A 26,437-nucleotide genomic window follows, 5' to 3' on the forward strand; every position below is an offset into this window, starting at 1 on the left:
ATATTGAAAAGGATAAAGAGAAGATTTACCCATCTTAAATAATAACAAGGTAAAATATGGTTTAGATAGGCATGAACCATAGTAGTATATTTTTTCAATAGTTTTTGAAATTTTTAACAGGCAAAAAGAAGGAAAGGGAAGATTTTCCTTTTTTCTTTAAAGAAAATCCCTATGTTTAGCGAATGCAAACCAAGCATCCTCCCATTCTCGTTCTCTCTCTCTCTCCCTCTGACATCAAGCGAAGTAAGAAATAGTGCCTTTTGAATAGGAGATTTCCTTTAATTACATTGGGGAAGTGATAATGGTAGGTATTGCATGTTTAATGTAATGTTCTGGATGCCCCTTTTCTTTCTTTCTTTTTTTCCCCCTTCACAGCCACCTCCTCTTGAGCAGAAATAAAAGGTTCAAGGCTTGTCAGCATCAGTTTATAGATAGCTGTTTAAAAATAATGAGATATTGGGTATTGTAAGGCTCAGGGCTGTCTTGCCAGACTCATTTATTTCCATTCACCTTTTGTCAGAATTGCAGACAGAAGACATTCAATTAAAACTTGTCACCTGTTGCAGATGACATAATTTGTACTTGTATGTGTCATAGATTAGGGCTCCATGCTTCAGATGAAGCAACTTTACCCCTGGTAGAACAACATTTCTCCTGTTAAATATTTTGTTTATGATTATTTCTGATTTCTGTCGTTGCAATCTCAGCTCCAATGCAGATTATAAATTTAGCACATGATCCCCAGAAGCAGCCAAGAGCAGTCAATCACATTGTGGAGGGGAAAAAATAGAAGAAGAGACTTCTTTGGGGTTGTGTCCTATGCACAGGAATCCACAACTGTATTTTGGATGCAACTTGAATCTGAAATGGAGGGAAGCCTTTGTAATTTCCTATGCAAGCCTCACATGTTTAATAGTCCAGATAGCTATCAGGAAACCAAAACGAAAGACTTCCCCTTGCTAATTGTTAATTCATCTGTAGAGCAAGGGAGCTTTAATGTGAGTCATGGCTTTTATCTCTTTTAGTGACTGAGGACTCTGTTAAAAAAAAAAAAAAAAAAAAGTCAGCCTAATGGATATGCATTTTCTCTCCGTGTGATTTTTCTCTTATATCATCAGACATTTTAATGTTTCTACATGCAGCCAAGCAGTTTCCAAAGTTTCTGAATTGTGGTCATAATATTCTAGCAAAAGTAAATGTAATCATTGGCTGGGGGAGTTTAGTAGAAAATTGACTCTATGGGATTCCCTCCTGAACTGTAAAATTCAACTGGAAGGTGGCTCTGCCTCCCTGGCCCTTGAAAAACACACCTTGTCTAATTTGCAGTGAAGACCAGGAGCAGGGAAATTAATATCCCTCAGTCCCTGCCTCAGTGGAAAAAAAGAGGAATGGAATCTTTTTATCACTTTTGATTTGTTCACAGTCTCATAGCTGTAAACTTTTAAAGGTGAAATTACCTTATAAAGTGATAGATACAAAATCAACTAGGCCTTTTGAGTAAGTGTTCATTATTTTTTCCTCCTGCTAGTTCATCATCGTGCCTACCTTTTCTATGTGCCCCATATCATGATGCAGGTATTGTCTACCTCCATAATTGGTTTTCATCTGCCTGTGTTTCTGCTTTTGGAATATATACCAAATGCTCTTTTCCAAAAACAGACTTTGATGGCAGAGAAGCAGTTTAAATACAGTGCTTAAGAACGTGAGTTCTGCAGCCATTCTCCCCCTTTCGTTCCTGTTTCTGCCTCTTACTAGTTCCGGTTTTCTCATCTGTAAAATGGGATGATAATAGCACCTCCCTCATAGGATTGCTATAAGGATTAAATGTGTTAATATGCATTAAGTCATTAAGCCATTACCTAGCACATGGTAAGTTCTCCATAACCAATGACTGCTAGTCACTGGCCACTATTTTGGTTTGTCCCAGGATACTTCATGCACAAATTGATTAATTCATTTAGCAACGAAGACATTGCTTGATAGAGAGGCATAGGTATGATGAGTTAAAGACTGTTGAAATAGAAAGAAAGAGGCTAAATAATGAACTATATTTAACAATATCATAACCTATTTTGAGAAGAGGCAATATACTGGTTGGTTTCTTTAATTATCTTATATGATCCTCAAGAATTTAATATGCTTAGATCCTCCTTGGAGTATACGTGTGAATATACAAATAATTGTCACTACTCCTCTTACTGAGAAGCCTGTGAATATGCACAGCTACTCTAGGTTAAACTGGTACACTCTCTCAGGATATTGACCCGAAAGAGAACCCCATCAGAGGCTGGCACTAAAATTGCCACGGCTGTGTCTGATACTGCTAATCTGCCTTTGCTTCTTTTCCTGTCACTCCTCTAGGGGTGTTTTCTCTGTTTATGATGATTCCCTCATAGAAATATCAGGAGAATTGAAGGGCGTTGTTGGATATTTCTCTTTCCCAAGGGAAGGAGGGAGGTGGCTTTGGGCAGCAAAGTGAACTACTGTATCCGGAAGACATGTAGTGCAGGAAAAACTTCCTGTCCCCTTTACCTTATTGTTTCAGAAGTCCTGCCTTTCCAGTCTGCTCCCAATACTCAACTGCAATCTATGTTTGATAACATTTATTTGACACAACAGTTTACTTATTGTAGTATTCATTAGCTGTCTTTTCAAAATTATTATTATTTTAATATGAATATTTGCATCTATCTTAAGTATTCCAGGGGTCTATATAATTAATGCTTTTCAGCAAACTTTTATTTGAGAACAACATAATAAATGTGTTATCTTGAAATTGGGAAGGTAGGCTAGAGTATCCTTGTGTAATTCTCTGAAGGGAAGATTTTTTTATATCCTGTGAAATGCCTCTGACTTTGTGCTATTAAAGATGTGAAAAATACTTTTGACTTTGGACTACAGAATACTATAAAAATTTGCATTTGGGCATAGCATGTAGTCTCAAAATTAGCTGACCTAAGAAGACCTTGGGCTGAACTGTTTTACTTCTATTGGTGTTTATTTGCCTCACAGCATTTTTTTTCCTCCTTGCCCTACTCTTGCTTTCTCAATTTTGTAAATTCTGACAATGTATAAGATTTGTAATTCCCTTGTGGCAAAGTAGGCAAATGCAGTATTTGAAAGAAGAAACAATGTGAAACATTCCGTTAGGTAGGTAATGCCAACTAATAAAATCTTCTGTTTAAAAAATAGATAATGGCAGTCTACACGTGAATAGAAAATCTAATTGCCTTAATTAACTTCCAATCCTGTCAAACATTGAACATTGTGGGTATTTTATTTCCTGGGATAAATCTTATTTTTAAACTTCTTCAAAAGTGGTTTTCAAGTGGAATACAAACAGAAATTGTTTGTGTTTAAGATTGAAAAGGTATACAGAGACAGGCTTTGCCACCTTTAGTGGAAATATTTGGATTACATTGTTGTTTGTTTCTGACAAATCTGGATTTCCCAGGTTCTGATCATAAGTATTATTGTTGTTTGTTTCTGCTAAAATGGTTAGTTTGAATATTTTAAATGTATTAGTTTAATTAGATAGTTATAAGTTCTCTGTTTAATTTTGTATTGTGTACTTACAGCTAAACTCAGGAAAAGCATCTTTTTTAAAAAATAGAATTTTGATTTGTTTCTGTGTCTCTTCTAAAATAATCACAATCTAAATGATATTATTAGTGACAGGAGTGGGCAGGAAATAAAATGTGATACTAGATATTTCTATAAATCACTTAGACATCAAATAGTATTATCATTTGGCTGTTATCCTTAAAGTTATTTTATCATTCCATCATATCTCAAATCTGTTTACCTACAGAATTGAGATGGGATAGATTGTAACACTCTATGCAGATAGATGTTCAATAAATGATCTTGGCATTTTAAGATTTATAAAATATTTTTAAATGCATTCGTGTAATAACCATAATATAATGTTATTGGATTATCAGAGGAAAACATCATGGAGGATATGCTGTTTATATCCATCTTATATTTGGCAAAGCAAATAAGTTAAGAGACTCATCAAAGTTTGCAGAAATAGTTATGGAAAGAGCCAGACAAAGAACTGAACCATTCTGACTTGCAAACTATGCTTTATTTGCTTTGACATATTCTTTGCATAATATTTAAGATGAAGGACTTAAGATAAAGTATTATGTTATTGCAGTTGAAAACATTAATAAGGGAAACTTTAATCTTCACAAAATCATGATTGCAGACAACGGACCAAGCTCATAGGGATTTAACGATTAATTATTAGTTATCCTTCATTTTGATGTATGCCAGGCTAAACATTTTAGGCCAGAGCATATAACAAAGTTACTATAAATTAAGGATAGTTACAAACAATTACATAAAAATAATCTTATTTGGTAATTTATATTACATTTCTCTTTCTCTGGCCTCTCCTCATTTTTTATTCAATTTGTGTTTATTTTTAACTCAACGTATTATTTGCATTTATTTCTACTAATGAGAAATCATGACTTAAGTCTATGTCCAGGGAATGGTGATAGAGATAGAATCGTCATTCAATGTTTTTGACTCAGAATATTTTAAACTTCATAACATTACTTTTCGGTTAAATATTTCTGTCCTTTGCAATGTACCTTTTATCACTATAAAATTTGCTTTTTAATAAGAAATGCAGTATCCTAATTATCCAGGGTTTGTTTTCCATTGACTTTTCTAAAAATTATGAGAGGTGCTTTTTATAATTTAATGTTTGATTTTCTGAGATCCTGCCTCATTTATGACATGGTGCTTTAATTGTATTGGTGTCTTTAATTTTTAAAAATTTGTTTTTCTGGAAAAATCATTAAAAATAAAATTATGTTGAAAATATACAGATATCTTCATGATGTCTATACAGTATTGTTTTATCTGACCATTCAAAATAACATTATTGAATTTAAGTGCATGTATTATGATTTACATGAATAAACCTTTTTTCAAAGTTGCACAATTAAAGAGGCTTTGTCCACATGTTTGAATACATATTTTGGACGGTTTTAACTTTTAGAGCTATGTCCCTTGTGTGTAGGTTTTTATATGATTGTCCTGGGGAGAAAAACTGGTTTTACTGGGTAGTGTTTTCCCCCCAATGTAACTAAATAAATTGATGATTACTTTCAGTATGATGTGGAAGTAGTTGCATCTGTCTGTTACTAGGATTTTGGTTCAAACACTTCACCAAGCATGAAGTCAGCTAAACCAAATGATACTAATAATAAGATCATCATCCCACTAGACAATGCATAAAATACAGATTTTTCCAGATTTTGAAAATGAGTTAAAAACAGTATAAATGTTTTCTACTTGAATTGAAAAAATTGAAGTTGGAAATATTTGCCTGATTTTGACAGGGAATGAAAAATCACAAGTATCAGTTATTATGATCCTTTAAAATATATTGACCATTAATCGCTATCTAAACTTGATGAGAATAATACTGCATGTGGAGTCCCTATCAATTTTTACTATATAATTATGTAATCTGTTTTTATGAGTATCAATAACTAATCTTGTTTCTAGTATCATATAAATAAAATTACAAATCATAAAAGAATGCATTATCTAGTCTTTATTTTAGGAAATAAAGTGTAAAATCAGGACTTATGTGAAAGGTTTTTCACTGGATAGGTGTATAGCTAGGATGAATGAATGGATAGATGGGAAGGATGAGGCAAATGTATGAGTGAATGGATAGATAGTTACTGATCTACACACACACCGGAAGGGATGTGGGGGACATAAGAGAGCACTCCCTTAGATTTGTGAGGCATGAAATAGGTACTACGAATTTTTCTATAGTCACCTTTTGAAGTTGAAAGAGAAATGCATAGTAATGGAATGTATTTGATAATACTTTTTGTTTGTTTTATGTTTGCTTGTTTGTTTGTTTGTTCGTTTTTTGAGATGGAGTTTCGCTCTTGTTGCCCAGGTTGGAGTGCAATGGTGTGATCTTGGTTCACTGTAACCTCTGCCTCTCGGGTTTAAGCAATTCTCCTACCTCAGTCTCCTGAGTACTTGGGATTACAGGCGCCCACCACCACACCCAGCTAAATTTTGTATTTTTAGTAGAGAAGAGGTCTCGCCATGTTGGCCAGACTGGTCTCGAACTCCTGACCTCAAGTGATCCACCCGCCTCAGCCTAATAATCCATAATACATAATAAAAACCCTGTCAATCTATGATGTGTATTTTTTTCTTCATAATGTGTAATAGCTAGTTTTCACTGTTGCACTTCCTCTGTAGTCTTAGCCCCATTGGCTAAACTACTTGATAGTTTTAAAGTGATATAACTGTAGGTCCGAATTGTTTTCCACCAGGATCTTGAATCAAGTTACTCAGCCGTGGTCTTTTCCCACAGATCTTCATGATGGACAAAACTCCATTGTCACAAATTCACTAGCTCTGACTTCTGGGTTGGAGAATATGTAGTGATTTGTTCAATAGATGAGGACATATTGCTAATGGTGAATACATTCCTTGACAAGCATGAAAAGAAAATTTAGGGAGTCTACAAACCCAATCAAGATTTATTCTGTCAGCTTTCTTGGCTCTAACAATTTTAGAGATGTCCACAAAATGTTCCCTCTCTCTTTAGCTTTTGCCTGTCATTCTTTTTTTCTCTCTCTCCCTGCCTTCTCTTCACACTTCTAATAATATCAGATTAAATGTTCTCATTGGGTTGGAATTGGATGACAAACATGTGAGGATATAATTCGTGTCATATGCTTTTGATTTTCTAGTAAGATTTTGAATTTTCAAAATTCTTGTAATGAAACAGATTTGAATGTATCTTCGATGACCAGATAAAATGTGGTCACCTTCAACTGGGAAAATATTCTGAAGAAAAGTTTGAAGAGAAAGAGATGAAAAAAAAAAATAAATCATGATGAAAGTGGAGAGAAGTAGAAGGCATTAAACTTTATTAAATATAGATGCAATAAAAATAGAATATTAGGAATTAGATGAACAAAGGAACATATCTGCTGTAGGCATGAAGTGCTTTAAAAGCAGCAATAAAGAAATATAACTTCTTTGTGACCAACATGCGTGGCAATTTTCAGTGAATGCTTAATAACCTTACCTAACTTCTTTGGTTTTTGATATTTGTTTGTTTAACCTATTTAACTTTTCTCAAAGTTGTCTCCTGATTTTATTTATACTATATTCTGAGGTTTCAATATGACAATTCAGGCTTTATCTATAACCAACTATTTGTGTGTTCTGCTAAAAGATAACCAATTCTTAAAGTAGTATTATTAAGATAATACTAAAAATTGTTTTCCTAATAATCTTTAATATTTGAGTAATACATTCACTGTAAATATTCACATAGAAATAGATCTGCTTTTCCCAAATAGTTTCATGTAACTCAGATAACCCACAGCTCACGTATTCTGCATGACATTAATCAGTATTCCAAAAAAACGGGAGCTCTGGTTCATTTGGTTTGCGAAACATTGCATGTGCTATGTAGCTTCCTCTTAGAGTTTTACAGAGCCCATCGCCTACTAATGGCTCTGAGAGGGCTTAAATAAAATAGTAATACTGATGATGCTGTTAAACCAGATCTATTTCCTAAACAGTTTGAGAAATGTCAAAATATGTACTATTAATTACATGATTGAACTTCTTAATAGATAATTTTACATTGTTACATCAATTAAGGTACAACGTAATACTGCAAAAGAGTGTCTCCTCACTTCTGCTCCCAAGTAATCATCCCCATATTTGGTAGGGATTTATATGGTCCTGTGCTAAACTTTACAATTACAGGCTGGAACCTGGATTAACAAGCTCTTCCCTATCACTTCCTGATATTATTGAAATTTTCCTATATTTGCAATCCCATTCATTCCCTTGGCTTTTTCCTTAATCTTTTAAATCCACTGCCAGAAAATCCCCTTTGAATCTTGACCCAACCAATCACTATTTGGAAAAAGTTCTATTCCTCCCAGTTTACTTTTGCCCACTTTCCAACTTCACCATTTAGCTCTCTCCTATTAACATACCCTTCCTTTGATATCCAAGCATTCCAAATTCTTTGGGAAGCTCTTCTTTTCCTTCCTTCCTTCCTTCCTTCCTTCCTTCCTTCCTTCCTTCCTTCCTTCCTCCCTCCCTCCCTCCTTTCCTCCCTTCCTCCTTTCCTCCCTCCCTTTCTCCCTCCCTCCCTCTTCCTCTCCTCTCCTTCCCTCTCCTTCCCTTCCCTTCCCTTCCCTTCCCTTCCCTTCCCTTCCCTTCCCTTCCTTCCTTTCTNTCCCTTCCCTTCCCTTCCCTTCCCTTCCCTTCCCTTCCCTTCCCTTCTCTTTCTTCCTTTCTTCCTTTCTTACTTTCACAGAGTTTCACTCTGTCACCCAGGCTGGAGTGCAGTGGCGCAATCTCAGCTCACTGCAACCTCCGCCTCCCAGGTTCAAGCAACTATCCTGCCTCAGACTCCCGAGTAGCTGAGATTACAGGCATGCACCACCACACTAGGCTAATTTTGTGTTTTTAGTTCAGATGGGGTTTCTCCATGTTGGTCAGGCTGGTCTTGAACTCTCAACCTCAGGTAATCCACCCGCCTCAGCCTCCCAAAGTGCTGGTATTACAGGCATGAGCCACCGCACCTGGCCGGGAAGCTCCTCTTTCTATCCTGTGTTCAGCCCAAACCTGCTCTCAGTTTTCTCACATATGAGAGGAAATACAAATTTGTGCCAAAATGTAAATAACACTCCCCTTCAGCGACATATTGACATTTTGATATGGAACAATTTTTGTGTCTCTCAGGACTGAATCTTGTGTAGTGTAATTCCAGCCTCCCTCCTCCCCAGCACATAGGTGCTCTTTATTCAGCTCAATTCCACAGGTCCACACTGAGGCCTCTGGCAGACTGGAGGAAAGTTGGATAGCTCTTGGTCTACTTAGTGCTACACATTGAGCTTTCAGGGCTGACTGATGAAGAGGATACTAAATGCGAGTGTCTTTAATATAAGAAACTGTACTAGCACCAAATAGCGGCTTCTTTGTATTAATCTACATGGAAATCTGCCTTTTCTTTGATGTGCAAATAGTGACCTTGGTGGCTTTACATAAATGTCTTTTGGATCTGTCATCTACTTGTAGATTTGGTTTTCAACCTCTGGCAATTTTGATTTAGCCACCACTGATTTACATTATTTGAGTACTCCTGGTTCATTCAGCATTCTACTGTTTGTCAACTATGTGCCCTTGGGGGATACTGTCTATGTATTTGATTGGTCTCAAACATAGCTACCTTAATAGTAAGCTGCTGCCTGTCTTTGCTCACAGGGGTGCGTCTTGACAGAGTACGTGGAGGTCGGCAGAAGTACAAGCGCAGAATAGATGCGGAGAACAGCCCATACCTGAACCCTCAGCTGGTTCAGCCAGCCAAAAAGCCATGTAAGTACAGCAGATGTGTCTGGCTTCCCAGAACATGAAATCCTCCCAGTTGGCTCTATGTACATCAGCTTTGGCATGCCCATCCCTACTGACTCCAAGGAGACTTCTCTTTGTTGGAGAACGGTGGCTCTATTCCCAAGGATTGTCTGTGAGGAGCGACAGGAACTCACTTATTATCTTGTTTTTTTCTTTTAGAGATATCTGTGGTTTTCTCTCTCCAGCCTTTTTTTACCTAGTCATTTTGTGGAAGCATAAGCATATTAATGCATAGCTTATATAGTGTGAATTTTACATTTACTGGTTATCTTTATTTGCAGAGGTACATAAAATGGATCATACTGTGATCATTAGTTCATTGGAGCTGTTAGATTCAGATTTCACAAGAAAGTGATTTTTGTAGTTTTCGCTAACTAAATGAGTTTGACTGCTCAACCTCCCAATGAAAATACATTAGGGGCCTCATTAATTTGGAGCTATAGAAGGTTAACACACTAGCTAGCAATAGATTAAAACAAGAATGGGCACTGCTAATAACAAGCATAGGTTGCTGGTTCCATCTGAGGTGCCCTTATGTACGGTATGCATTGTTTTTAAAGAGCTCATGGTTTTATGGAGCCAAGCTGCAATTTGAAAGGATGACTGGTACATTGCTGAAATGCAAGCCCCCTGCTTTTTGCCATTAACTAAAAAGAGTTGGAATATAGATTGAGGCAATCACTGTATCCCATTTTCTGAAAATCAGTTAGTAGTTGTAGTGCAACAGAACTAGTGTTTTCAGATGTTTATGAATAGGGATCCTACTGGGCATGGAGGAGTGCTTTGGTGGAAACAGTTTTCAAATTTAGCTGTATTTGTCTAAGAAGACACAACCAGCACTCACCAGAAGAAAATGCATCTGCAGCAGTTCTAGGAAAGAGATGGGTAATTTTTGATCTGCCTTCAAGGGAAGCAAAGGTGTCCACTTCTAATTCAGATTCTCCAGGAGGGGTCACTGCTGTGCATCATACATGCGTGAGCATATGGGATTATGTTAAATAAATAAAACAGACCCTGAACTGTAAATGAAGGGACATTTTAGCTATGTCAAAGGAAAAACAACCAGTTTTACATAAAATTAAAGCTTAAGTGAACATATGGCATAGTTCCCTTTTGCCTTTCCAAAAAACATTATGTTGATTATACCTTCAATTGTCCAATCTGGCATCTTCTCCTCAGCCTGCATAAGCTGTTTGGCATTCTGCAAATACAATCGAGGACTACATTAAGCAGATTTTGCACATTATAATAAAAAACTCTCTGATAATACAATAAAATGCAATAAACACTAATGCTTAATTTCATTAGAGGTTTAGTTTTCCTGAATTCACTAATATACAGACTGCCCGCTTCTCATTTATTTTATACAAACATTGACTGAAACCATTGATAATTGCCTCTACTGAAAGAAAAATGAGCACCAGCCCATGTGTAAGTTGAAGTGATAGAGAAACATCTATGGTTTTCTTCGTAAACCTGAGAAATTGGGAAGTGGCTTGTCAAGTACCTTTAAGAAGATTACAGCAATTTCAGTGAGCTCCATTTGTCTGAGATAAAGAGGACTCCTAATAAATCATTACTCATTATCTAAAGGCCTCTGTGTTAATTTTCCTTAGTCCATCCAATTAGTGTGTTTTTGTAACAAACATTTATAAAACTTAATTTTCAGATCCTGTCAGATAAGTGTCAAGAGACTGTGCCTGAGCTTTGCTGAGAAAGTGGCTGGGGAGATTTCTGGACCCTGACTGATTGTGTACTACAAAGGCCCGAGAATGAAAATTGGGTTCTATTGATTCTAATTAGGGAAACATTAAATAAGATTTACCTAGAAACAGTGCTGCCGGCTATTCCATTTTCTGAATGATGGGAATTTCTAAGCTTCAACCAAATTTCTCTGACCTCTCATGTCAAGTATCCATTGACTTGGATAAAGCGAGTGCTATGTTCCCTGTACTGAGAAAAACTAGAGTCAGGATTACCTTTGGATATATTTTTATGCTCTTTACTATTGTATTTTCTTCTAATCCTGAGAATTTAGTGGTTGCTGACAGGTTTTGTTGCATTGTCAGAGCAATGAAAGTTGAAACTTTTCCAAGCATAACTAAAAATACAGGGTGTTGTTTCTGTAGCATATACAAACAAAAATCCAAATTAAGAATTAAAAAAATTAATCTCTATTTAATTTTTTAATTCTTTTCTAGTCTACATAGTATTTGGGAATATTTCCTCCCAAATCTGCCTACTCAATTTGATGATGATTGGATATTATCTGTTGTCTATTTGAAATAAGCTTAATTAATATGTGAGCCATATTCATAAATGTTTAAATATTTTGTTGGAAAAAGTGCTAATTATAGCTTGGACAAACCTCAATCTTTCACGAAAGGAGATAAAAAGAATGCTATATTTAATTCTAAGTTATGTGAAGTCTTTTTATATTGGGTTAAAAAAGTTAAAAACTTAGAGGCAAATAGTCTGGTAAACACATTGGGAACTTTGGCTGTGTTCACAAGAACCTCATTTAAAGTCCTGGTTTTCTACAGTAATAGTACATAGAACATTTAAATATGTGGGTTTATTCTTACCCGTTTGTTTCTCCTCACTTAGGAGAAAGTATAAAATCTTAAGCTACATATAGAAATTGAAAACAGGGCCAACAAGAAAAATCATTCTGTTACCAAGACTTTACAGCCCCTTCCATAAACTCTCACATGCCCCTGAGCAATAAAACACATTTGATGTGATGTTTTCCATTTGTCTCTAGTGTTTATTTTTTGAAGGATTTTTAAAACATATATCACAAATTTCAGACAGATAAATCTGAACCAGAGAATGAACTAAGGACAACTGATGAAAATAGAGGATTAAAGAATTTGACATACAGAAGAGAAAATGACTGTAACATTTAAGGAGGAGTATTTTTATGGAAACATATTAGCTGTATTTGGAAGATTGGCTGGGTGTGTGGGGAGGGGGAGAAAAAAAGAAATTCCTATTTAATGCATCCCGCGGAGATAGAGTTATATAGTCAGTAATTCACCAAGGCAGAAGGGCTCTGACCTTTACTCTTCTTTAAAGGAATTAAGACAATTAATGACTTTCATGCCCATTATGACTGTGGGCATTAGTAGTTCTTTGCCTCCTGTGTTATGATCTATATTTCAGTGGTTTACTGGGGGTTTTATTTTAAGCTGTTGTATACCATTTAATCTATTTCACCAAATCCCACTTAAGAACCAAAGCACAAACCCAGAAAGCATCTAACTTGTCTTATCTGTTTGCTATAAAAATTTTCACTACAGGACAGACGTTTCATTCCAGCAAAAGCAGGTAGAGCAAAGAAGATAAAAAAAAAAAAAAAAAAAAAAGAAAGACTACATTCTATCATGACTGCGGTGGCATATGTCTTGCTATGAGTTTTCCTGCACACTGTTTAACATATACCTATTGAGCCATAATTGGCATATTTAGAGTTTATTGTAGGGTATTTGGGTTGTTTTTCAAAACACAAAATACTCTAAGGTTTATAAAAGAGGGATGATACTACTAGTGATCTTGTAGTGCTCTGGTCTGATCCTGCAGATAACAAGATTGTCTCACATTTGTTGGTGGCTGAACCGGAGAAGATCTATGCCATGCCTGACCCTACTGTCCCCGACAGTGACATCAAAGCCCTCACTACACTGTGTGACTTGGCCGACCGAGAGTTGGTGGTTATCATTGGATGGGCGAAGCATATTCCAGGTACATTTTCTGAAACAAAAAAGAAAAGAAAAGAAAAGAAAAGGTTGCATATATATTTGGGCAAATTCAAAGCTTTCTCATTTGGACTTAAAAAAACCTTTACGTTTATTTTTAATCATAATTTAGAGCTTTGCATATCCTAATAGAATCCCTTCGATTTTATATTTTTTATATTGGTACCACCTTGAGTTCTTGTTAGTTTTTCATATGTACAGGTACTACTGCCAGTGTAAGCTAATGAGAATATAAATTTAAAATATTTCTTTATGTTTTGTCAAAATTCCTACCTTTTTCCTAGCAAATACTTCTACTTTTTCTTTTCACTTTAAAAAATGTTTTTGTCAGCGATAGCCTAATGTACTATTTTCCCAACTAAGAATCACTAGTTTTGTTCATAGTGGCTAGTTAACTATATTCTATTGCTAGCCATATTCACAACCTTTGCTTTGGTTTACAATCAGATATTTATCTTAACTTTACAGACAAATTGTGAAAATAAATATTAATTGGACATGGTAACTTTTCCTATATGGTAATTTAAAGTTAGCATTTAAAAATATTTCTCTTCTTTTTTCTTGACCCATCCTGTAATATGAAAAAATGTATACATGCTTGTAAGTTTTGACAATTTTAGTATTCTACTTGAATTATTTTTTATTTGTTTGGAGTTTAATTTTCAAATCGTTTGTAAACAAGTTTTCAAATGATGAGCAATGTTTTTCTGGTACAGTTAACTTATTTCTGTCTCCTTAAACTAGTTTGTCTTTATGCTTTGAATGCTACAGTAATTTCTTTAATCAAATTGATGGAAGTCCCTTTCCCAGCCCACACTGAAACCAATTTATTGGTCATGATACGCCAGCTATGTTGCTAACAGTCGTAACGAACTGTCAGGCGATATCGCAGTGAAGCTAATTTGAAGTCATTAGGTGTGCAGCGTTCAGGCGACAATTTGTTACAGTGGTTAGGAACACAGCTGACATTTCTGAATGGCTTTGTTCGTTGCAGTTCTAGATGAGGCCAAGCAAATTGTAAACTAATTTAAACATCACTCTGTATTATACCAGCTACTTTGTCTTACACTGTTTGCTAATAAAGCCCCCCCCAAATTAAGTCAAAACTAGTTAAATAGATGAACTTGTGTATTCTTTAGAAGACACCTACACAAGGATTACTACATCTAAAAGAAGAATAAGAATTTGATCGTGCGGATATTTGATATTGCTGTTGGATTGTAATCACATCTGTATGACTTTTAGAAAAATAAAAAGAAAGGATTTACTGCAAGATGTAAGACAATTGTTGACTTTGGCAGTGGGAACAGCCAGAATTTACTTCAACAGTGTATGAAAGCTTATTTGTAAGGAAAGCATTATTGAAGGGTTTAAAGACAAAAGAAACAAGACTAACATTCGTTGAAGTGTCTGTCCATAGACACTTTTTTAGATGATTGATATATATCATTTATATTAATATATCATTATGATATATGTATACACACATTTTAAATATCATTATTTTCACCCAGGGTTTCTCAGCCTTGGCACTATTGATATTTGGGACTAGATAATTCTTTGTCATGAGGAGCTGCCCTGTTCATTGCAGGAGGTTTAGCGGCACCCATGGCCTGTACCCACTAGATGCCAGTAGCACCCCTGAATTGTGAGAAACAAAACTGTCTTCATACACTGCCAAATGTCCTCCAGGAGGTAAAATCGCACCAGCCTGACGCGCCTCCCCAAATTGAAAGCCACTGTTCTAACCCACGAATCAGGTATCTCAATTCAAAGACAGGGAGATCTGAGGCAGAGAGAGGTAAAAAACACTAGCACAAATTCACAGCCGTATCCAGTACCTTCAGAGTGGCTTGCTGGAGTAGAATCAAGATATTTCAGTCTCCGGTTGATTGCATTTAAAAAACCTATTTCAAAATGATAATGATGATAATATTGTTATTAACAACAGCGTGGAAAACTGTGTCGCTATGGTTCCAAACCACCCATTATTTCAGAGAGTTCTGCTCAAGTTCCACCTGAAATAAGAGATTTGTAAAGCCAATATTTTGATATCATACAGATAAAACATAATGAAGACCAATAAAAGTCAACAATTTCTTTTGAATTTTCTAGTAAGGAAAGTCAGTCATAAATATGCAGGTCCGATTGTGCATCCAAGTAGAAATGGCAACTTACAAAGGGACTTGTCACAGTAAAGGGGCTCTAGTGACTTTTGTAAAGATAGCAACTTTAAATAACTATGAGTAACACCATTTCCAGTGGTGGAAACAAGTACTGTACGATTATGGGTTCAGTCTTAAGCTGAGGCTTAGAATTGGTGGGGACTGACGTTATTCTCTCTCTATAGCAAATGTCAGAAGAGTTCACTGTGGAGTGGTGATTCACAGCTCTGATTTTCGTGATACCCTGAGGGTGTTTTAAATGTTTGCAAGGAATATCTTGGCTTTTCAGAAAGGGATTAGCAAAACAAGAGTTAGCAGAAATTTATTTATTTATTTATTTATTTATTTAACAATACCTATGCCATACAGTGCTTGAGGTAGAAGGAAAGGGTGTTCTGATATCAAAGTGTGCTGCCTTACCCTGAGTTCAGGAGGTTGGTCAGTAGAGGACCACACTACAGCTATATGGCCTGAGAGACAGGGAAGTAAAGGCTGGAGAAAGTAAAGATTAAAGTCACATTTCTGCCTCGATAAAAGTAAAATCATGTTCTTAATAACATGAATGAATCCTGATAACTGGGGTCATAGCTGGAATTAAAGCCAAATCAGAGCTGAAATTTCATCTGTCTTGGTCTTAACTTTAAAACTCTTTGTTTTTGTAAAGCTTATGTTAAAGTGAAGTCATTTTTTAATACACTAAAATTCAAGCCCCTGTTGTCTTTATGCTGTTCTCAGTTTGTGTAATTACACCCATACACATACATATATATTTTTAAAATGAAGTTTATCATCTAAAATAAGTAGTTTTTCTGTGCTGCTTTGAATGTACTTTTGCGCACTTTCTTTTTAAGAAAGTGAAGAATACAACAAAAGAAGATATTGAAGAAAATACATATGGAATGGGTTTTTTTTTTATCAGTAAATAGAATTAGTTGACTTACATTAATAAATCATATAAATGGGAAAGTGTGTTGTTATGAAACATGACCATACTTTATCTCTAGAAGAAAAAAGATCACAAGGGCTTTAGAAAATGCTTGACTTTAGTTGGAGGAGCATAAGGGCACAAGAACAGATGATGGTGCCCTAATAGCCCTTTTTAAGAATGACAGGGCCCAGCCATTAGCATCCTTTTATATCCTTGGAAATTGCTCATGCCTCGCTTTTCTGGTTCCTATCTGCCTGACTCTTTTTTATTTCTCTTTCAATTTCGTCCGCGCTCGGATAAGCGCATGCTAACACAATATGATTGAGCTGTAAAATGGAATGCTGTCGCCTCTAATCTCTTTTATGTAGATACGGAGGTACTGCACACTCCACTTCATTCCCTCTCCATTGTTGGCCTTTTTTAGAATGGGTTGCCAAGTAATGGAGGCTCTGTCAAATATTAGAGCTAGGTTTCACAGGGTGTGATAAGACGATTATCAGCCCAACAGTCAGATCTATTATTGTTCTTTTTGGTTGATTAAAATATTATTATGTACTGTAACTTTGTTAGCAAAATGCAGAATGTGCTTAGTCAGATGGTGCTTTAAAAAGCATAACCCATATTAGCTGACCTATATAAGTGGCTTAAATATATTTATGGATCTTGCCAGACAACTTAGTTTAAAAGAACAGAATGGTATTTTAACAATTAAATGAATGAATGTATTTTAGAAAAAAAATTGTCTTTGTTTAATATGGAAAATTTTCAGGTCTGCTTGTTTATTTTTAACATGACAAATTAAATAATTACCCATTGAAGGAGGACTTTGCTCAAGTTTGGGGGCCTCAGTTACGTTTTTCAAATGATCTCTATTGTAATGATATCAAATAGAAAAAAGTACCTATAATTTTCTTCCTATCAACTGGAGGCAGGAGATATTAAACTCTAAAAAAAAAACTACATAAAGAAGATGATGTAATAAAAGAGTCTTTAAGTATATGTATTCACATAAGAAACAGAAATCTAAGCCATAGAAACCAATATTTACTATTTGCCCTGAAACATTTTTTTAAATAAAAACATTCAGTTAGGAGAACATATCAAAAATTGCTCATTGACTTAGCTTTTTGTAGTTTTCTCAGAAGCATTTAGACTTTTCTAGCAATGAAATGAATCTATAAAGAACATGGATAAACTGTTTCTATGTTTAGGGTATAAGCTTTGGAAAAGAATTGCCAGGCATGTGTAAATAGTTATTGCTAAAGATACTGCTTGAAGATGTATTTATCGTTCTAATAAATTTTAGAGAGTCCCAATTTTTAAGATTATATCATCCACCAACCAAAATTATGGAGGTTTCATTTTTAAAATACTCATTACTGGGTATTGATGGTTAAAATACCCATCTTAAAATGGTAGCACCATTAAGTGATTAGGATACATGCAAAAGCACAATAAAATGTGGTAGAAAGAATTTAATGTTATGTTTCCATTTATAATGTAAACTATGTTTCTATGTGTATATGGGTGTGATTAAGGTTTGATGTGCAGGACACAGGACATGGTTGACTAAGGGTGAGTTATACCATATGTTAGTCACACCTTATATTCTGTTTTGGATCTGTATCATTGGCACTTGATAAATATTTATTGATTCGTTGACTAAAAATATGCATAGCACAAAACTCTTAATTGGCTCTAAGTTTCTACCCTCTACTCCATCCCATAACTCAATTTACGTGGACTTAAAATATTTCTACTTTGCTATGAATGAATTAAAACACTTGCAGCCTCCTTTTTTAGGATTAACTTTTCTTTTGTGTATGTAACCTAATGATTTTGGAACTGTGAAGTAGTTAAGTCTTTTAGTTAAGTGGAAGAAAGTTAAATATAAGACCCAAAACCTTGGCACTTAATAAGACTGTTTAAATTATGAGAATATTCAATTATGGGCTGGACGCGGTGGCTCACGCCTGTAATCGCAGCACTTTGGGAGGCTGAGGCGGGTGGATCACCTGAGGTCAGGAGTTTGAGACCAGCCTGCCCAACATGGCTAAACTCTGTCTTTACTAAAAGTACAAAAATTAGCCGGACGTGGTGGTGGGTGCCTGTAATCCCAGCTACTCAGGAGGCTGAGGCAGGAGAATCACTTGAACCCAGGAGGCGGAGGTCTCAGTGAGCCGAGATCATGCCACTGCACTCCAGCCTGGGTAACAAGAGCAAGCCTCTATCTCAAAAAAAAAAAAAAAAAAGAAAGAAAAGAAAAGAAAAGAAAGAGTATTCAATTATGAAATATTTAAAGGTTATTTTTAATGTACCTGATAGTTATATACCTGTATACCTGTAGTTGTGATTAATAAATGTCAAATAATTCTGAAAGTAAAATCAGAAAACTTGAGCTGTGGTTGAGTAATTTTTTGTAAGTTACTTAATTGCTCTCACTATCAGTTAAAATAGAAATCAAATGAGGAAAAAATGCATATGGAAATTATTTATATGTATAAATAATTTTCAAATTATAAAGCATGAACTAAATGTACAGAATTTACTATTCATTTTTATTTTCAAGGTACTGCCATAGATTGTCATGGCAATTAAAACCAAGTGACCTAAAACGTTCGTATTCATAAAAGCAATTTATAAAAATTCAGAACAAACATCAATTTTATTAGAGAGGGGAGAAAAGCTTATTTAACCAAGAGAATCATTGTGTAGATATTGTCATAATTTTATTCTACATGGGCAGGACCATTAGGGTATAAACGATTTAGTCCAGCCTCTTTGGTAAAGCTTAAAACAACTGAAAATTTACCAATTTAATAGTTTCTGAAGTTACAACTATGGCGTAGAAACAGGAACCAGTAAGTTGAGAAATAAGTTTTGAAAAAAATAATCTGAAGTATTACTCAGGGACTGTAATTTCTGCAGCTACCCTTGCTGGAAACAAAAACATAGACCAACAGAGGAGTAGCTAGGTTTCCTAGACAGAGGTCTAGTTCAAGAGACAAGCCGAAGTTGTGAAAAATGCTCAGAGAGGCTTGTCCTCACCACTCACGCCATTGTTTTTGACCTAATATACAATTCTGTCATCATACTAAATATGCTGTGCTCATATGATCTCCAGTCCAGCATTGCTTTTGCTTGTTTCCAGGACTCCCCAGAACATATTTGCCATCCATACCTAACCATGCTCTTGTATACCTGTGATCAAAGTGAAATAATTATTTCATAGTAATCACTGAATGCAATTTAAGTATTTGAATGTCTGCTGTATATCTAACACTACACTTCATACTATGGGAAATTTAAAAGATGTGCATGACATGACATCTACCCTGAATGATGGATCTATGTCTGCATAAATACATATACATGTGTGTGCATATATTTGTGATCATCTACTTGGTTTACAACTTTATTAGTTCCAGAATTTATTCAGCTTTATTTTTTTTCATGGGATTAAACTTTAAATATAAAAATAACTAACATCTCCATAGTTATTTATTGTTTAAAAAAGGCCCTTATAAACTTTTATGTGATGTCCACAACAATTCTGTAGGTAAGTTTTAATCTTATTAGTCTCATTTTATAGATGAGTAAACCTGAGAGTCAGGAACCTTGGCACACACGGTTGATAATGAAATTTAGGCACATAGTATACTTAATGTGGTTTTTTTGGTTTTGGTTTGGTTTGGTTTGCTTTGGATTTTTTAACAGTGGCTTCCTTATATCTTTCTTTCATTCCTTGTCTGCTTTTCTCTTGTTCATTGTCATTTGTTCCAGATTACCTACCTCCGTTTCATAACAAATTAAGGCAAATGTAACATATTTGCCCTGTCAGGAAATCTTACCTATATATTAAAAAATGAAAGATTAAAGGGAAGGAGAATGAATTTAAAAGGAAATGTGTAACCCATCTTTAAATCAATAAAAATCAATGTGTTTGTACTAGAGTGTATCCTAAAGATTCCTGATTACAAATTTTACTAAAACAACTCAATCACTAGCCACTCATGTGAAGAGCTGGCAAAGTTCTCAAATGATTGGTTGCTAAGATTGGATGCTCCCCCTCTCTGACTCTCTTCAGATCACCGGGGAATTAATCTGATTGAAAGTTATAGGTAAATTGGAGCAGAAGTGAGTAGTTGTGCAAGACTTTCAACCATATACAAAATGTTAGCTCTACCACTTAACAGTCTCTTCTTAGTTTCTTCCTCCCTCCTTCTTGCCTCCCTTTCCTTGCTTCCTTCCATGCATAAGCATTTAATGAACTCTATGTCAGACCCTGTGCACTAAGGATGCACACATTAATACAGCACAAATTCTGCTTTTAAGATCTTCACAGTGTGGTGGGTGATTCAGAGAGATGATTTGACAACTATAACTGAATGACGAGGGCTATGATAGTCCTCTCCTACAGAGTCACATGGGGACTTAGAAGGAGGAGCATGGGAAGAAGATGTGACTTGAGGCGGGGGAGATCTGCAAGGATGCCATCATGAAAAACCTTCAATTTCATGCTAAGGAAAACAAATTTTATTCTGAAGGCAGTGAAGTGCTAGTGAAAGTTTTAACTGAAGATGCCCTGAGTTGAACTGCATTTTGAAAAGATTAAAATTGAAACTTTTGAATTATTTTATACAGAGAAAGATTTCCCAATACTTTTGAAAGCAATTCCTGAGTACTGAGGATTTCTATATGTACTATGTCCTAAAATATGTTATCATTTTAAGGCAAGTTCATGGTAATTGCTAAGCTCTTTTGAACGATAAAGTGACAGGATGAGCTCAATCATTCAGTTCACTACGTATTGTAATCTTTTAGAAGACTGAAATTTCCTGAAACTTACCTGAAGATTATCAAAATATCAATATCCTATAGACCTGGCATATTTTGTTTTCTGGCATTCTTCTTTTTTGTTAATAGAGCTGTTACCTCTGAATTTTTAGTTATTCTTAAGCTGCTTGATAAGTTAAAGAGAGAAAACCTTGTGGGTCTTGTGAGAAAATTGTTATATAAAAGCTAGCATAATTAGTGTAATTCATATATGCTTAAATGCTTGATTAAAAAAGCTTTTTCCACCTCTAAGAGAAAAGTTGGGGGAGGAATGCAGAATACGATGCATAGAATGTTTTGGTTTCCCCTTTGCTCCTTTTTGACCCTCTCTCCAACCCTAATCCCACTTCCCTTCAGTGGGCTGGTTGCACTTTTTCCCCTGCGTCCCCCTTTATCTGCCTCAGCCAATCTCCAAATGAATGCATGTCTATCCTGGCCTTGGCTTTGACACTCTGGATATATTGATTAATAGTTGCCCTAAGCTCCTTTTAGCAAATCAAATTTTCACTTTTAGCAAGGATTTCGCCTCTGATTTATTCAGCAAAGTGAAATGCACTAAATTGACTTTGACATTCAGGGAAAATGGCTGAAAAACAAAGAGCAGAGGAAAGAGATATAAATTGTGTGGCAGCTGGAGACATCAGGCATCTGAGAAACAGTTTTCTATAGAATATAGTCATTTAAAGCACTTTTTAAACAGGCAGAGAAGTGATTTCTTAAAATTGTTTTAACTATTCAGGTTAAAACAATTTTTTTTTAAGAGGGAACCTGTATTACTCAGCTGAACTTAGAATTTCTGATATGATAACACTGTATTTTGTGCATATAATAGCTGGGTAATCCAGCTTTGTACCTATAAAAATTAGTTCATGAAAACTGGAAAGTAACCTAATTACTTTGGAAGAGAACTATTCAAGTCACTTTAAACACAAAATAGAACTGTCATCTTGAAAGTGCTAGTGATTTATAGTGAAGCGAGTATGTGTTTTAAAGGATAGAGCTTTTTCCACTAGAAGGAGAATTTGAAATAATTTTGGATCAGAAACCTCAGTAGAGAAAAGCCATGTACCTTTGCTCATCTGTCTGCTTTTTTTCCCCCAAGAATATCAGCCTTGGCTGTGTTCTTTTATGTGACTGAGTCAGCCTACCTCCTTGTTAGACCAAGGTTCAGTGAATAAGTAACCACCAGGTTCAAGAAACAAAGTGTGGTTTTGATGTGTAAAAGGCAATGGTGCTGGTGTGGGTGAAGAAAAGAGAAACGGAGTTGAACTGAACTCAATATGGACACTTGGGGAGGAATTAAAGGTGTGAGGAATATCAGGGAATATTTTTGATATTGAGATCTAATAGACTGTTGCATCACCTCTGTTGAGGGATTATAAGGGCAGTGAAAGGAGAAGAGGAAGGCGAAAGCTACAGCAAATTCCTTTGCTGTTCATTTCCCTCTTTCTTGTGAACAATGAATTTTCCTTATTAATCCCAGTAAGGGTCCACATAGATGTAGTCGAAGCACTATTCTCCCTTTAAGTATACATTTTTATTATTCTCTTTTCTTTAATTTTCAACAAATTTAACACGAAAGCTGTACTAACTGATATCAAAAGTGACCCAAATTATTGATATTAATGGCATTTTACAAATTAGTTTTTTTTTTTTTTAGAGATGGAGTTTTGTTCTGTCACCCAGGCTGGAATGCAGTGGCGTGATCATAGCTCAGTGCAACCTGGAACTACTGGGCTCTAAGAATCCTCCATCCTCAGCCTCCTAAGTAGCTGAGATTACAGGCATAAGCCACTGCACTCAGCTCAAATGAGATTTTTTTTTCTTTTTCTTTTTCTTTGTGTGAGACAGAGTCACTCTTGTTGCCCAGGCTGGAGTGCAGTGGCACAATCTTGGCTCACTGCAACCTCTGCCTCCTAGGTTCAAAGGATTCTCCTGCTTCAGCCTGTGGGATTACAGGCACCTGCCACCAAGTCCGGCTAATTTTTGTGTTTTTAGTAGAGGAGGGGTTTCACCATATTGGCCAGGCTGGTCTCAAACTCCTGACTTCAGACAATCCACTCACCTCGGCCTCCCAAAGTTCTGGGATTACAGGTTGAGGTGCTGCGCTTGGCCTCAAATGACATATCTTAACACCATACCAAGTGTGTCCACAGCACTAGACTCTTATAGAAATATTATTTCACTAAAATCATGCTGCTTCCTCCCCAATTCAGTCATCATAAATAACCTCAATTAGAAGAATTCAATTAGAAGAACCAATTTAACTTGCCAAAATCACTCATTGGCAACTGTCTAAGGAGTCCTATGTTGCATGCTGAATGGTCATAACACCTCCATTTGTTTATACCTACTTTACTGTGACTCTTCAGAAGAAAACTTTTATTCCCCCAGTAAAAAACACACTTTCAAAATTTTTGGTTTCTAGAGTAGTCCACAACTTTTATATTAATTTTTGCCAGGTTTTTTTGTTTTTGTTTTTGTTTTCCGATAGCAAGTGTCAGGGATGATATGCAAAGTATATAAACTCGAAGTAGGGGTTTTGTTTTAGCTTTTTTTGTACACTTGGATCTCTTATGGTGCAGTAAAATATTATTTTCATTTGAATTTAAAACTACTAGTGCATTGTATTTGGGAAAGGAGAGAAATATAATGAATAAACCCAATCCCTGATAATTCAGAGAGCAATAGTCAATTCAACTTAATCTTAAACTCTGCTAGTCTCCATTAATGACATAACTTTGCTTCCAATGAGGAAATTACATTTTCATTGCCAGAATGGGCATTATTCTGGCAACCACAAATTGTTAATATTAGGGAGCCCAGAAGGGGAAAGGACCAATTTCGTCAACTGGATTTAGCTTAAGCAAGTTGAAAACTGAATGTCCAGGTCAGCAACACACCTACCCAGTTTCTGAGAACCATCTGAGCCCAATTAAATACCGTAACACTAGGGGTGTCTCCAAAGAGCAGCCACCTCCTCTCTGTATGAGGGAGGCTTCACACCTGCTTAACCTACATTAGGAAAGGATTAATTACCTGAAGTGCTGGGCCTCCTCCACCAGTCAGCACGTTTGTGCCAGGGCACATGGTGGCCTGGGCTGCAGAGGGAGAGAGGGAGAAGGAGCAGCTGTGAGTTCCTGAAGAAACTAACTCTTCCTGACATGGTCAGCATTTTAGGAAAAAAGAAAAAAAGTCAAGCTGCTCTTACTCTTGTGATTTGTCTGTGTCATGGCAAAGCCCAGTCAGTGGCAGGGTGTCCTCAGCACAGATTTGTATAGCTAAAAGAGGAATGCAGTCTCAGAGCTTCAAGTGCAATGTTTTCTAGATTCATCTTTTGGGGAAAAACATAGAAGAATTACTTCAGATTTCTCAGCTTTGTTTCTGTGAATTGCTGTTATTCTAAAAGAGAGAGCTTTATAATAAATGTTCCCAAACTTTCAAAATATGATTGTTTATTTAAAAGCATGTCTAGAGGAAGCTTTCTAACACCGTTTTCTAATATATGGAATATGAAAGCTAGATCCTTTTCCCCAAAAAGTCAATTCTGGAATGATAGAGCTGGAATGGCCTTTAGAGATAATTTGCTAGACCTTTATATTTTAAGGGGAGGCACCATATTGAAGTCAGCAATGTACTGTCTTTGTAGTTAGAGACCCTCATTCAAATCTTAGTATTGCCACATCCCATAAACTCAGTTTGTCCATATATAAGTTGGGGTTATTAATACCTACTGTATGGATATCTGAGATAATCCAATGAGCTAACATAGGCAAAGTGCCCAGTCCAGTCTTTGACATATAATTTCAAATGTTCAACAAATGTTAAATGACTTTACTTGCACATTCACTTATGGATAAACACACTTAAGATCAAGAAAGTTGAATGATCTGCGTGAGGTCACAAGCTAGTCAGAGACAGAGTTGAGACTAAAACTCAGGTCTATTAATGCTCAGTTGTGTACTGTTGATACTTATCATTATCCCTAACAGTTTTTTAGAAAAGAGTACACTATACCTGCTTATGCAGAGTATTAGATATTTAAAAATTATCATCTTTTTTTCCTATATCACATTATTTATATACACACACACACACACATTTGTGTGGACAATATGTTATATTTCTTGAAGATAGATTAATAGCAGTGAATATGTTTTAGGAAAGTTATTTTGGTATATTTGAAACATTATATATCACAAAGTATAAACAACAGGCCTATGTTATTTGATATAGCCTGGGTATACTCTGTGAATATATCAGATCAAACCTGTTTCTGAAGGATTATTAATTTGTAGATATGGTTCAGAATCCCTCTATTTTGTGCAGAGAGATGTAGTAGAGAGACTGACTGAGATTTGTGATTGGGGAACATGGCCAACAGCCCAAGTGGTCGAGAATTTGGTTGCTGGAACAACTGCCAAGGATCTTGATGCAGAGCTAAATAGTAAAGACAGCAGAAGGATAAAATAACATGAATTTAAAGATGCTTTAAAGGCACACCCCAATAATAAATCTCAGTCAGCCTCTCTACTATATCTCTCTGCACAAAATAGAAGCATCTTTGAACGTACCATGTAAGCACTGATGCTATCTGTGAACAAACACTGTTTCTGGCAGATCAGTACATAACATTTGGTTAAAATTAGCTTGTGAATAATCCACGGGTTTTAATTAACCCGATCGGTTGTCTGACCCTTTATACTCTGAGAGTTTTAACATGTCTGTGTATTTGCCGTGAAACTTTAACTCAAATTGCCAAGGCAATTTTTTATAGTTAGAATAGAATTATTTATTATTTAATTTGAATCTAACTGTACTATATTGTATGGTTGAGTACATTTTATGTGGCCTGAGAATGGGTAGCCAGGTTATCACAAAATATCAACTAGGATATTTTTTGAGACATCTGAATATGGAAATAAGCTTTATAAATTCAGTTTGACATTTTCCTAAACATTTTGTAATATTCAGTTCCTCAACAAAAATACCATGTGCAATATATTTTTGTAGCAAGCTCATGCCTATTCATTTATGCACCAAACAAAGTGTATATTAAGAGCCTACAATATGATAAGCTTTACTAACACTGCTATTCTTGGGAGACAGTCTCTGTGAGTATTTTATGACTATGATGCATGGTTTATGCATTATCAAAATATTTTTTGAAATTGTATTTCGAGACTGTTGTTCTGCAGCCTATTCGTGATCATAATTTTAATTCTTCTGTCTCACATAGTCAAGAGTCTTGAAGAAGTGTTTTGAGAGTGATGTAAGTCAGATGTCAACCACGCCTCCTGGCCTAGTAT

General features: G+C 35.6%; 1 protein-coding gene across 16 annotated transcripts in view; it reads left to right on the forward strand.

The window, feature by feature from the left end:
* Nucleotides 1–26,437, forward strand: part of ESRRG (estrogen related receptor gamma) — a 641,686-nt gene that overhangs the window by 568,258 nt on the left and 46,991 nt on the right. For 15 of the 16 annotated variants that reach the window (XM_025358687.1, XM_025358775.1, XM_025358809.1 and 12 more), the window contains 2 exons: nt 9,295–9,405; nt 13,024–13,185. In XM_025358687.1, the coding sequence (XP_025214472.1) occupies nt 9,295–9,405; nt 13,024–13,185 (273 nt within the window). Of the gene's footprint in view, nt 1–9,294; nt 9,406–13,002; nt 13,186–26,437 lie in introns of all 16 variants that reach the window. The other variant, XM_025358672.1, reaches the window with a different exon arrangement.

Source organism: Theropithecus gelada, chromosome 1 (genome assembly GCF_003255815.1).
Source record: "Theropithecus gelada isolate Dixy chromosome 1, Tgel_1.0, whole genome shotgun sequence".
Lineage (NCBI taxonomy): Eukaryota > Metazoa > Chordata > Mammalia > Primates > Cercopithecidae > Theropithecus > Theropithecus gelada.